Consider the following 15,533-nt stretch of genomic DNA (forward strand, 5'->3'; position numbering starts at 1 on the left):
AAGTGTGTAATCTATATGGCCACTATCCTAAGCACTAGTCATGATACCGGCAGCTGGTCCTGAGTTCAAGTTCTGGACTTTATTTATTTTTTCTTCAAATATTTTGCCGATGCCCTGTGCCTTCTCAGCGACGTAAACGCTCCGAAGGGAAGTTAGAAGTTATAACCAGCGTGTATATGTATTTGAGTTCATTTATACTCGCCACCGATTGCACATATTGGTGAGTCCTCCAGAGGAGTATTACTTATTTCATATTTTTGGCGATAGGTAAGATAAACATACAGAAATTACCCCAATTCCAGACGCTTCTCTTGGTTCTTCAGTGTGCCAAGTGTTTAAGCCCTCATACACGGGACCTTGATATTAAGTCTGATTAATAATTGTAGTTGCCCATCCCAGGAATCAAGCCAATAATGTGGAGATTACAACTCTCGCGCTTTGATCGATTGACCAGCGTTTGTGTTCCTCCTTCTTATATACAACAAGGGCTCTACTTATTGGCTAGCTATTAAGAGGTACTTGGTCGTTATTTCTAGAAACGTCGTCGTTTTTTATCGTATTAACTATTCTCATATATAGTATATTCTTATAGTTTGTTTCTATTCATAATGTGATGATGTCATTAAAAAAATAGACCGATAATATCATTCTTCTTAAAGAATCCAATTTGGCAACAGCATATGCGCAGTCATGGCCCTTTGTCAGAATAATCATGCAGTTTATATGTAGATATGTATCTTACAACGAGTTAACGAGTTAACATTTCCTTACAGTGATACATTGTTTTTAAATGGAGTGTAAATATTATGTTTAAACCAGTTGCTGTGCGTATATTAAACTATGTATACATGTTCAATGTGAAATCGGTACAACAGAAAATATGCAAGTTTTCAGCAGTTTAGGAGAGACAAACTGATAGTGTGTAGCGTTTATTTTTTGTTGTTGAGAAGATAATTTGTTGTTTTGAAGGGAGTTTTGTTGATTTGTTGAAGTTGGTTGAATGTTATTGTTGCGATCTTAATTGATCAGGGTTTATTGGTTGTAATTAGTTGTTTTGGTTGTTAAGTAATATCTGTTTGGTAAGATATACTGTGTTGAAATTGGATGATTTTGTCTGGTCTAGATTATATAAGTTGATGCTTTGTTTTAAGGATATATTTTGATATTGGGTGCTTTTGTTTAAGTTGTTTTCTGATGCTGATTGATATTGTTGGATGAATGTTTGTGGTTTATACTGTATCTTAGAGTTGTAAAAATATTCATTTTTGTGTTCTTCATTTTGTGGTGATTTTATTGTTTTGTTTGATCATAAGTTGTTTAGAGCTCGGGCTCGCCAGATGTCTAGTATTGTTTCGTATAAAAGACGTATACGTGAAAAGACATTTCGTATAAGTGGTAGATAAATGACGTGTGTTTGTTTTGGGTGTAAATAATGATCAGAGTTTATTGTTTTGGACGTCAATAATAATCAGTTTGTTGTTTAAATGTATATATGGATTTGAGATAGAAAAAGATAAAATACCTTAAAATATAGTGTTAACTAAACAATTACATGGTAGTTATTTTCCAACTGAGAATATTTCAATTTAATGTCAGGCGGTGCTGCCAATCCCCCATATCTTTGAAATTAGTTCAAGTATTTCTTACTTAATCTTTCCTTAGATTAAATACCATCAAGGCAGTCATTTCTCCTGACATCCTTAACCAGCATTTTACTACTCATCATTAACGTGAGAAAGCTATTTTAAAGTCGATAAGTCTACAATGAGCATATTTTCTATAATGATGTATTTCAAGTATTGATAAAAACAATATAAACAATCTGTCAATTGTATATATTCAGCCTAACGGCTCGGGTTATATTTCCAAACAGCGGTTAGAATAATAGGCCAAATACCAGTATGGCTAATACATGTAATAATGTAACATCTACTTCAAGACCATATATGTTAAACTTTTTAATATTATTTTTAGCAAAAAGTGTATTCCAAAATGTTGGACAATTGGTGTTATAAATCCTTTTTACAAAAAAATAAGATGCGACTGATCCATCAAATTATAGACCAATTACATTTCTTAGCTGCTTAAGGAAATTGTATACTGCTGTTTTAGATATCCGACTGCAAAATTTTACATCTTATCATGATATTATAAATGAATACCAGGCTGGTTTTAGCAAAGGTTATTCAACTATTGATAACATGTTTGTATTAGATAATCTTGTCGATTTGCTCAGAAATAGTAAAAAAAAATTGTATTGTGCTTTCATCGATTTAAAATGTGCCTTCGACAAAGTTTTATGGTCAAAATTATTGTCATATAATATCAATGGAAAATTTATAAACACAATAAAAACACATATGAAAATGCAAAGTCATGTGTACGTGTTAATGGTAATATGTCTGATTATTTCATATGTAATATTGGAGTACGTCAAGGTGAAAATCTTTCACTGATTATGTTTGCATTGTATTTAAATGATTTATATGAATATTTTAGTAACAATAATGTTTCCGGTGTAACATGTAACAGTCACAACTTAGAGGATAGTGCTTTTAACTATGTAAAACTGTTCTTTTTGTTGTCCGCATAATTTTTGCTGAAACAAAAGATGACTTACAACATGGTTTGAATATTTATAAAAACTATTGTGATACCTGGAAACTTACGCTCAATACAACAAAAAATAAAATTTTGGTTTTTACAAGTGGACGACGCATGTCATATAATTTTACTTACGGAAATGAACTTTTAGAAGTTGTAGACGAGTATAAGTATCTTGGTATTCTTTTCAGTAGAAGTGGTTCCCTTTTCAAAGCAAAATTATCTATCGTGAAACAGAGGTCCAAAGCAATGTATAATCTTATGAAAAAATGTAAAATGTTAAAATTGCCAATTGACATGCAAATAGATTTATTTAACAAAATTGTACGTACGGATGTGAGATATGGGGTTTTGGTAATATTGATTGTATTGAAAGAGTACAGCTTAAATTTTTAAAATATATTCTAGGTTTAAAGTCAAGTACACCAAATTGTATGGTTTACGGTGAAACTGGTGTTAAACCCCTATCTATTGAAATTAAATGTAGAATTATATCATATTGGTCTGACTTAGTCATACCACGACAGAACAAGTTACCGTGTTTGATATATCGTATTTTGTTAAATAATTTTAATAACTCCCAGATTGTATCTAGATTAAGATTTCAGTGGAAAAAATTTGTATGAATGTGGTCTGTATAACATTTGGCATAACCATGAATTTCATAACCATAAATGGTTAACGATGTCAGTCAAACAAAAATTATAAGACTTATTTTTAAATGAGTGGTATTCTGATATTGAGAATTCTAGTAAATGCAAAAATTATAGATTATTCAAACCTAATTTTTGTTTTGAAACATATCTTGAAAAAAAAACGCCATCAAAATTTTTACAATACATGATACAATTTAGAACAAGAAATAACAAATTGTCAGTAGAAACCGGAAGTTGGAACAACATCGAACTTGTACACTGTGTGATAGATCAATTGGTGATGAATTTTTGAGTGTCCTTGTTTTAATAACAGCAGGAAACGTTTTTTGAAACATAACTATTTACAGAAACATAATATACATTCTATTGGTCTATTAACACTGATGTTAACATTCCAGATTACAAAAAACTTTTTTTATTTATTAAAGAAATTAAATTAAGATTCAAATGAGCCAAAAATTGTATAAATTTAATGCTGTGGAGAACCCTATTGAAGTATTTGTTTTAATACTGACTCTCCCGCAATATTTATGATAACAATTGATATATCATGTTATTTTGATACTGTCTGATTCTGAAACCTCATTTATTATGTACATGTAATAGTAATATTACCTCATGTTGTCATGTTTGTATGATCTGAGTGAATAAAATGAATTGAGACTTATATTTATTTCCTGGTTTATTGCATGAATTATACTAAATACTACCAACATAATTGTCAATGGTATAACAGACCTTTCGTTATGGACACAATTCTCTTTAACACACCTGACTTGGGCAGATAGCTTGACTTATCTAGAAAATTGTACTACATCTAATGTGTATATGATAGACGTTATGTATTTAAGTGTTCCTGTTAGCTTAACTTATTTAGACAATTGTACTACATCTAATGTGTATATGGTAGACAGTATGTATTTAAGTGTTCCTGCTGGCGAAGTGACAGGTGTTATACGTAATGAGTAATTTCAAATAAATATTATTATACCAGAGGGAAATAAACAATTTCAGTTTAAGCATAGTTATAGTGTTGAACCTATTGCAGTTAAGAATTAAGCATTTAACATTAAAGCATGGTGGCTGATTTACGCCATGTCGTTTTTTCAATTCTTCAAAAGTATAACTTTGTCGTGTCTGTTTGCTTCCCAGCATTGTTACATTTTCGCATTGTTAAATTTTCGCATTGTTACATATGCCAATACAATGGCCAAATGTGAATTCGACTGCGCATGCTTAATCGAAACGCGAAGATTCGAAATAACGAAAATGTAAAAATAAAACGATGTGAAAAAGCGAAAACACAGAAATGCGAAAAAGTCAAATGCAACAATGCGAAAAAGTGAATATATGACAGATAATTTGGAAACAGACGATTGGTTTTACGTGTCTTATAGTTGCTCTTCTCCTGTACGTATTTTCGCTTTTTCGCCTCGAAAATCCGGACGAACACACGAAGAGACGCCAAAGTCAACTTTATCGTCCATTCATGTATTCGCATTTCCGCATTCTGATACCAAGGAGCAATAACGCGACGTGGCGTAAATAAGGAACCATATAAAAGCGGTCTGTAAAGGAATATAAAAATGGCAGTTATCAATACCATTGTGAAAATAAAACAGTTGTAAATATGCATTTGAAGTCGAGTATTCTTGAAATTTCAAGCATTAAAGATTTAATTGTCAAATACCAAAGTAAATATTTTGCCCTTAGTTTTATGTCAGTATTGGACAGTATACTTTTGTTCTCGTTCTTTTGCATGATTGGGTGTTGAGGATTGAACAGCTCTTAGGAGGGGCGTGGGAGTGGGAGGGGTTTGACGCTCTAGATGATTAATGCATATGCTAAAAAGGATGTAAAAAGATACAATATTATCAATGTTGCTCTATTATAGGAATACAAGGGACCGGTATTTACTAAATATGTTTTCTTCATTTGTGCTATTTCAGTATCTCTTCAACCTAAAGTAGTTTATAAACCAACGGAGTATCCATACTCAAAATGCTTTGAACATGGTACGGAGCGAGTAACGTGTGAAAAACTAAATTTCAGTAAAGGTATGTGAAGATTTCCTTTTGTGATGCAATACTTTATATTGAATACACGTTTGTATTAAACAAATAAATAACAAGTTAAAGGATATTAAGCTGTATCTTATGAAATATATTTTTAAAAGAATACCTAACGATAAAATAATAATGTTTCAAAAATCTTATGGTCGATTCTCGAAACGGAAACGTTGCCACGTAGTATGCCTCTATTTATTAACATTCAAGACTATTGAATGTTAATGAAATACAATGTTCCGAAACTAAATATTATTTTACTATCTTAAATAGGATTTTATAAATTTAGCTACGACATTTGGTTTTTAGGGAGGTTACTACCTATGCATTTTGGAAGCATTAAAACTATCAAATGATAAGTTTTGGAGTAAATATCTAGCTTTATATACTTTAATAAGTGAAATTACATATATTTATGATATTTGAATGTGTATGAGTTTTGTTATTCATTGACATTGTCCAGCAAAATCAGACTGGTAGATCTTCAAAAACCTGTGATATTTATGAGCAGTTTACTATCATACAAATAAAAGTCATATATATCACTATAGCATCAAAAGGAATTATATAAAACTATGATAATTATATGAATCTTGATCTAATTCTATCATGTCTGTACCATTTTGTGTATAAACATTGTACAAAGAATTTATGATGTCTCTAGTAAGTCAGGAATAACTTTAATTATATTGAAATATTTGTGTTTGGGTATGTTTAACAATTACAATTTCACAACGGAAAAATTGTCCTATCAGCCTATATATATAAACTTTAAAAATACTTTCATTACAGAACTATCAAAAAGTTTAAGAACTTATTCTTTACCGATAAACTACAAAATATAACAAGATAGTATGAAAATTGTGCCAGTTGCGTTTATGTTTTCAGTCCCTATTAACCTACAAAGACAAAAATGATATGTTATCCTTGGTCTTAAGTGAGAAAAACTTTCAATTTTAATTAACAAAACCAACCTACGCACCTTTTTTGTTATCCGGTGTCAACTTGATATTTTGAAATAAACTGTATTTTACTAGAAGACGATGAAAAACAAACTACCTTTGTACAAAAACACAATGCGATTCAAATGCCTGCTCAAACTTTAAATTAGAAAAAAAAAAAACATACAAGAGGGGAGTCAGCTAAAGCAGTATTTGTGCTTTTCCACATCAGATATTTAAGCTGCAATTTTATTAATTTCATTAAAAAAAACAGAAAGACACTACATTTCTTCAAAACAAATGTGTTTCATATCGACTCCTGTTCTTATTTTGGTGGCCGGACGAACAAAATGAGCCTTTAAAGACTAAACGTTAGCAACCCGTTCGTGACGGTATAGAGTACTTCTGGAATATCCGATCATCAAACGAAAATCACTAAATATGGCTTTCGGTAGCAGTCCAAAATTAACGATATATTTCTGTATTACATAACTATGTTTTTTTAATTAGTTATCATTTTATTTTTAGAAGTTGATTACCGCGAAGTCAGATCGGTAAAAGGTAGATGGGAAAATCTTACATTTGCCGTTTACAACTATTGATGTTTTAATTTTTTATAGTCTAACAGTGTATATAGACAAGCTTGCCCAGAACATATGCTTTCTCTACATATTTATTTTTAATATTATATTTTTATTAAAATGTATTTGTTCATTACGTTTTGTTCAATAGAAAGACAAGAAAAACAAAGTGTGTGGCCGCCAGGGCCGTACGCATTAATAGCGGCCAAATATGGCTGCCCGGAGTCGCAGTCTCGGGGATGGTTGGAAAGCTTTGCTTTGATAAACGATTCTACGATTTCTTTTTGCGTGAAATTCAGAAATGATAGCACACTTGACCAAGGACAATGGATTCCAGGAAACTACAGCATTTTTAAAGCTGGGCCATCATGTCCTACAGGTATATATAAGAAGAATGAATTTTCATAAATCAATCCGGTGGCTGAGATACTACGAGTGTCATTTTACATGGGCTACTCCATTTAATCGGGTCTGTCATATTCTTCTATTTCTGTTTAATTGCTCCCTTGTGACATATCCTTTATAGCTGATTTGTCAAAACATCACGAATTTCTTATTTAAAAAAATATCTTTTTAGTCTTTTTTTGTAAATAAGATATATCTGAATAGATGTTAAACATTAACACATTGATTCTTGTTTCTTTTATTTTCTAGGATTCGAAGAGTCGAGCATGTCAGTTTCCGCTCCTGACTTTATGCTGGATGGTCAGGTTTCAAACATTGTAGTAACAAAAGACGGTTTGTGTGTTAAAAATATAAATTATCATTTGATCTGGTCTTCTCTTTAGAAATGTAAAAAAAACAAACAATAGCTATAGTAAGGGTGCTGAAAGTGCGGGCTTCCAAAGGAAAATAAATGTAGAAATAATAATCTAACATTAGAAGCGGTCTGTATGGGAAAAACCCAAATTTAAATAAACATCCGAAGGTTTTATCGACGCAAAATTTTTTAAAAAAAAAGTCTATAGGTTTAAATTCTCATTAAAATGTTACACCTATATAAAACATATTTTCATGAAAAACGATTTAGGTTTCTTGACTTTAAGAAATCCTTTTAATCGTTACACCCGATTAAAAAAGTTTTTGTTTTTTAAAATAGATTAATGGTTTTTTTTCTTGCTTTTTAAAAAAGGGGTCAATTTTTTGAGGGGGTTATTTTACTCCCTATTTTTACTGTCTATGACTTTCTTTTCCTTTCAAGGGGGATTAAAAGGGAAAGGGATCTCGATATGAAAAAGAAAAATTTAAAAATGACTTTGGGAAATCTTCATACAACGTAACTTTCCAGAATTTTGGGAAAACCCTAAATTTTCCATTTTTATAAAGGCATTGTTTTTTTTTGTCTTTCTTTCCAACTTTAGAAAATAAGTAATTAATTAATGAAATTAAAATATAATTGGGAAAATTTCATAGTAAATAAATTACTACATTAGTGTTGTTATTATTCAATTTTATAACTGTAATTAAAATTACTTGGTGCACACCTTTTTGAATTTCATGATCATGTCTTTTGTTTGTTCTTTAATTTTGCCCACTATTTTCAAATCTCATGATCTAGCAATACACTCTTGAAATTTTCTGTCTGTTTTTTGTTTGTTTATTAAATTTATAAAGGTTTTATAAATTATGACATGTAAATGTCATTAATTTGCCATTTATATAGTAAGACGATGTACCTGCCGCGAACCCACATCATATCTTTACATTTTGATTAGGATCCAGTTATGAAAACTGCCCCAAAGTTTTGACGTTTCAACAGTGTCTCTGACAGAAGATTTGCTTCTAGGAAATAACTGCTTTTATAGCCCTAAAGGTATGTCTCTTAATCAAGTTATTTAACAACATCAAAATTTATTAAAGATATAATGTTACAATTTTCTAAGAGTTTTCGGCCAGTTCAACTTATTATGTATGCATTAGTTTTAAAGGCCCATCATGCCTGAGAAATGCTTTTATTTTTATTTCTCAAAAATTATTTTATTTTATTCTTTTGGTGTCATATATCAATTCCAAAAGGTAACCAAATGGCAAATCAAATAAAACATATATTATGCTTATGTTGCCTTTTGGTAAAGTTAGTCTAGTTATAGTGAATTTGTATTTTGTATGGATTTTAAAATACAACTATGGTTACGTTTTGCTTTCAAGAAAAACTTATTTGTAATAACCATTTTTTAAAGAAATCTACTCATTATTTCATATTATTTCTAAATGAGCGGGAGAGACAAATTACCAATTAATCTTAATTTTCGATATAACGTGTAACGGAAAAAAATCCGCCTCATTCAAGGGTCGAACCAGCGATACCTTGGTTTTGAGTCATGTTGGCGGACACATGATTTCTTTAACTATCATGTTTTATACATATTCTACACTGTATATTTCCAACGTAGTCTCAATTAAAGAAAAGTCAAACAAAACACGGACTTTTGTTAGTTATTTCCTCATTTCGTTCACTTGATTAGTAACGATTATAAATATTAAAACCAATTATCAAAACTGAAACTGAGAAAAGAAACACAAGTAATATTTAAAAAAATTCTTATTATATTCATTGCGTTACATTAGTACAGTATTAACTTTTATGTATGACATGAATGAATAAATGATGCATGCATATTTTTCCATGCAGATTATGTTTTCTGAACATTATCTGATCATAATTTCAAAAAGTGCCAGGGGTGAAGGTTGAATGTTTAATGTTTGCTTGTTATTGTTTCTTGTTTCTAGTCGTGAACATTGACTATGAACTGGCTACAGGTATGTTTCAATAACACTATTATATACATTATTAAAGACATTTATGGCATGCAATGCAAAATATTTTTACAATTTGAAATGCTTGCATCTTAGTGACAGATTGCTTCATGATTATGATGATCAATTCTGAAGCCATTGCAGTATTGTTTATAATATATATATACTAGTAATTAAACTCAGACGTAGTATATTTTGTTGTACCACAATTTATATTTTTACTACAAAATATATCAAGCTAAAAGTTAATTTCATTCAGAAAGTATAAAAGATGTTCTTTAGGGGAAAATATCAAAATTTTAGTGGCATAATGCTCATTTTTTCATTGTAAATATTCGCTGAATATAGCTGACTATATAATTTCAAAAGATTAACTATTATTATGCAGATTGACCAATATTTGAAAAGATGATTAGGATTAAATATAAATCTGCCTAAAAGATAAAAAGACTGTCCACGCTTTTTATGATTTGAACGTAATGTGAGTTATTTATCTTTCATGCGAAGTAAACTATAGAAGAGATGAGAATCATGTCAAACGTTAACTTTGAACTTTAACCTTTTCATTCACAATATACCGTTGGATGGACATAATCGCACTCTATTTAAGAGGATAATAATCGCCAAATTGTCATAGAATAATTGGGGTTTTATTTTCTGATAACAATTTAATCAATTTTAAAAAATAATTTTTTTAAACCCTTTTTAAATTTTTTACATTCATATACAAATAATTTTCTGGGGTCCTTTTCTGTATTTTAAAATTTTATTTTTCCCGTGCCTTAAGCAAAAATTTGCAAAGGTATATTTAATTTTTTAAAATGGTTTTTTTCAAAACCCCTGAATCGGGTTTCGAGAGAATAAAATTTAACCCTTTAAAATTTGCTGTCCTATTTTTAAAAGAATTCACCTTCAGTCAAATTTTTTCCCTTTCCCAAAAGAGCTTTCACAAAAATATCACAGGAAAAAATTGTCTTTTAAAAAATGATATCAAAGAACATCCCTTTGCATCCGGGTTAAAAAAACATATTTTATAGATGGCGCTTTCAGGGGTTTTGTTTGGGTTTTTTGGGGGAAAAAAACCACAAAAACGTACACTCATTGGCATGAAGCTATTTCAAACGGAACAAAATGTTTCCTCCTAGCATTCCAATGCCGCAACCATTTTATCAAATCTTATCAAATATGAAAATAATCATAGCTCTGTGAACTTTGTTTTTAATTGGTAAGTATGTTACCATAAACTAAGACAAACATAATATTTTACACAATAGATGTGTTAATGTAATAAATCGCATTTAATGACGGTTTCATGTTATTTTCAATAGAATCATATATTAAAAACAGCACGATATACTAGATGAACGTCATCACAAGATACTTTCTTCTTTTATGTCACTTTTTCAACACATAACTGTCTTTGATATATTTTGCAACGGACTTCTACAAGAATAAAAGACTTACGTAAGTTCAAATCTTGTAAAAAAAATAACGCACATAACCAGCTGTTGTACACGCAACCGGTTTACAGTCGTGATGCGATGTGATGTGTTATCTATAAATGTAGTGCTAACCTTTCCTGTTTTGCAAATTTCAGAAGTTATTGTAAATCCTTATGAACAAAACCTCAAGAAATTTGAAGGTAGGATTTAGCATATTGTCTTGAACGCCTAAACCACACATGTTTGCATGGTTGATAATGTAAAAATAACACTTTTCGAAAAGTTATAGTGCATATTAGCATTTACACCTGATAACCTCATATAACACCGAGGCTTCACCGGGAATGCATTTTCAGTTCAAGCATTGCTAATATGCACTATTGTCCTGACCGTCGTGTTATTTTTAATTATACCGAACAAACATTTTAATGTAATTTTTCCCCTTTATGTATTATTACTCCAAGAGCCATTCAATTAATATTGATTTTATGAGGGGAGACAACTAGAACATTACCTTTCTTAAGTCTATATAGATTACCCTAGCCTGGAGAATAGTAAATAAAATTGACGGGTGAAACAACACATTGTGACGTTGCAAAGGTCCTGAAATACAATTACAATCATTGCCATTAAACTTACGTTCTAAGATATTATAGAGAAAGTGATTTACTGTAAAATGAAAAAGGATATAAAAAAGAAATACAATAGAAATGCACCTTTTTGATAGATAGGTGTATAGTTTGTTATTAGTAATCTATCATTCTGGGTTAAATATGTGACATGAACTAAATGCGTTGTCATATTTCATATACGAGTTATTATTTCATTTCAGAAAAGTACTGGATTCACTATTTCATTGACTGTCAGCGGATACTGGAAGTCGTAATGATTGAGCTGAATACTTCAGCTAAAGTAAGTTGAGCATGCAAGTACTCATCTTCGGTAATCCAGGCTATTTACCGTTCACCATAACATTGAATGTAGTATAAACTGAATGTGTACCGGGGTTTTCGACGATGGCACGTACTTACCATATTCTTTACCCCGTTATGACGAAACATGCAAGGTTTTATTAGGTACCCGTCTGATATCTGAGCAGTCCGAACAGGCACATACCGTTTGAATCAAATTAATCATATTTTTTTTTGAGTGGCGGTGTAACACCGCAAAACGTCCGTACCGCAAAACGTACGTATATGGACGTTTTGCGGCGCATATCGTCCACATTTTTCTGACGTACATTTTGCGGCAAAAAGGCATGGCCCTGCCGCATAACGTCCATATTCTAAGTGTTTATATAATTTTCGTTAATTTTGACCAGTTATTATCAGGTGTTATTGTGTGTTAATTTTAGCTCACCTGACTATGCGCATGTCTGACTGCCCGTCCAAATTCAGCTTGTTACCGCTCTAGCATCCACATACCCTAAGCAATATGTCCAGAGTTATCTGCCCTTGAATTACAATATCTGTTATTTTTCACATTGTTACCATTCCAACGCTTTCATTTCTTCTTCAATCTTGACAATTTTCACCAGAATATCCATGACCTTAAAATCTCAACAAACAAAGTTAGATTATAGGCTAAATCTAACCAAAAAAACAAAACAACAAAAACGCACTATATTTCACATTGTTAGTGCTTTCGTTTCTTCTCCATTCTTAAATTTTTTTATACAGAATATGTATAACAATAAGGTCTCGATCATGTTCATTTATGAGCTAAAACGACTGAATATGTCTAGAGTTATTTGCCTTTGAATAAGAAAAATAAAGACATATTTAAAGTCAAATAATTGAAATGTGATAAAACTGCCATTTCTTTCTTATCAATGATCAGATGTCATTCATACATTTATGACAGGACGGACATCTTGAATAGTTCAACTATAATATTGACCTTGAAATGACCTTGACCTCAAGGTCACTATTGAATGGGCGATATAAGGCCACAATGACCTTTTTGCTTTGCTCAATTATAAAATTACATTGTTCAATTACAAAATTACATTATGGCATTCAAACAAAACGCTTACATTACGATATCTTAAAATATGCTTTAGTTTTTATCAAAAGAACACATTGAGCTTCTTTTTCATCATTTCCTATGCGGGAGAATGTTTGTTATAATATACTCTATTACACATTATCTATGTAACTTATAGGCGAAATGTTTTGTTCTTCAGGCGATAAAATGATACGGTTTTAGTAAAGGGACGGACTTTCCGACTAACCTATAGATTAAATCATTTTTCAAAGTTATATTTTATGACAATTTCAAACTTGCATTTACTAGATCTGTAGTTCAAAATATTTGAGCCGCGTCAAGCAGAAATGCGCACAATCGTCATTTTTTCCACATATTGATGATGTTCAAAATTTTCAATCTGCTCAAATATGACTAGGCGGCTAAAAGTCCGCGACCCGATAAAGGCACTCTTACTCAAATATGACTAGGCGGCTACAGCCTCCCCCCCCCCATCAGAACAATAGCTCTCTCACTCAGATATGACAAGGCGGCTAAAATCCCCCTCCCTCAACAAAAGCTCTCTCTCTCTCTCTCTCTCTCTCTCTCTCTCTCTCGCCCCGCGACAAAAGCTCTCTTGCTCAATTATGACTAGGTGACTTTAAGGCCCCATCTCCGTGAAAATATAGCTCTCTCGCTCAAATATGACTATGCTGTCAGAAGCCCCCATCCATCCCCCTAAAAATGAACGGTAGAACCAAACCTCCATAGTCAACAAGAACACAACAAATCAGTCCCACATTTTGATGCAATTATATGAAAAACTATTGTCAAAAGCAAAGATTAATTTTAATATTTCTCGTCATTCACTCAGTCCAATCCTCGGTTCGTCCGTCCATATAGCCGTCCTTTTCTGAATGTCAATAAGATTACATTTATTTCAATATCATCGTTTTTATATCTCTGCTGCTGCTTGGTTCCATTCCATAAAAAAAATCTATTCGAAAAACATCCTCGGCTTAAGCATATTTTTTTTAATAAAAAAGTCAAAATTATATAGGATCACAAAAATATTGCAATTTAATGTATATTTCGTCATATCTTTACCTGAAACAATATGAAAGTGACTGAACTAATAAAAGTAACGTTTATAATAAATATATATTTTAATACAGAAAATATGGACGATATGCGACGCAAATACACACTCCCGCCGCAAAACGTACCAAGTACGATATGCACCGCAAAACGTCCACATGTGTACGATATGCGACGCAAAACGTCCACACGCGACCGTTTTGCGGTACGGACGTTTTGCGGTGTTACATGGCGGCTTGACCGACTAAATAAAGCGGACAAGTAATCGAAATATCACATATCAAACCCCGTAAGAGGGAAATCGTTGTTTCTTTGAGCAAGAAGCTTAACATCCATTGACTAATACTGGTTGATTCTAGGAATGGACTCGACATTGTTTCAATAAGCTTTTACCTTTCAACTCAATCGATCTTGCATAATTATTAATAAACTAAATCATATTGCATTTATTGACCACTGCTATAAAACATTAGACAAACTAGTTAATGGTTATATAAATATATCATTATAAACATTGCTTGTTTTATATGATTTCACCTAATTCATGCAGCATGAGACAACATTTTATATCTTCATCATTAGACGCCGCGTGCACACGGCGTCTAGTAGATATGCATTCGTTCAGTTAGGAATGGGGAAAACTTTAGTCCTGTTTATGTTAATTTTTTTGTTCTAACAAAATCATACAGTTTTCAGAGTTTCGGATAAAAATAGCTTTTCTGATGATCAAGCGTCATGGAATGAAATAAACGTTCAACAAAATGATACTTCCATGGTTAAATATCACATTCTTTTTAATTTTTATCTTTTTTCATAATTTACAATAAAATAACCTGCAAAATGGAGTCAGTCTTTATTTTTTAAGCAGAAAATTATAAGCGAAATATCCTCGGTTATTATCTATATCAATGGAAAGGCCGAAAAAGTTGCGGTTGAGGAAATTAGCGTATAATCAACGTAATTCCTTCAATTACCGTAATGCATTTTCAATCTTTATTTAGTTGTCATTGGAACGACGACTATATAGAATATATTTTACAACAAACACGGAAAGTGTATACTTACATTTTGGAAAATAATAAAAATGGGTTGAATTGAAAATGTTAAATTTAGTATACAATCAATTAATTATGCCTCGGTCAGTCGGGGAATATTTCTTGACACTGTAGGCTAAGTGAATTTTGGTAATTTGTTTAACCCTAATACACTGTTAGGTTTAAACAAACCCACACGTGTAAGCTATTTTCGCGAAAACAAGTTCGCTGCTACGAAAATCAGATTTATTTTTGAAATAGTGCATTTATCTGTTTAGATAACTATACTAATCATAATATTTATGTAAAAAAATGCAGTCTGAGCCGAAAATATATACGTACGAAAAAATACCCTCAAATGGCCGTGTTGAAGCGAAAACAAGATCGGG

General features: G+C 31.4%; 1 protein-coding gene across 1 annotated transcript in view; it reads left to right on the forward strand.

The window, feature by feature from the left end:
* Positions 1 to 11,959, forward strand: part of LOC132713961 (uncharacterized) — a gene marked incomplete at its 3' end in the record, with an annotated part of 51,375 nt that extends 39,416 nt beyond the window's left edge. The window contains exons 2-6 of the mRNA XM_060696698.1: positions 5,210 to 5,317; positions 7,000 to 7,227; positions 7,503 to 7,586; positions 9,579 to 9,608; positions 11,880 to 11,959. Coding sequence (XP_060552681.1) covers positions 5,210 to 5,317; positions 7,000 to 7,227; positions 7,503 to 7,586; positions 9,579 to 9,608; positions 11,880 to 11,959 — 530 coding nt within the window. The remainder of the gene's footprint in view (positions 1 to 5,209; positions 5,318 to 6,999; positions 7,228 to 7,502; positions 7,587 to 9,578; positions 9,609 to 11,879) is intronic.
* Between the last annotated feature and the right edge of the window lie 3,574 nt (positions 11,960 to 15,533).

Source organism: Ruditapes philippinarum, unplaced genomic scaffold, assembly GCF_026571515.1.
Source record: "Ruditapes philippinarum isolate M1 unplaced genomic scaffold, ASM2657151v2 ctg3752_1_1_1_1, whole genome shotgun sequence".
Taxonomy (NCBI): Eukaryota; Metazoa; Mollusca; class Bivalvia; order Venerida; family Veneridae; genus Ruditapes; species Ruditapes philippinarum.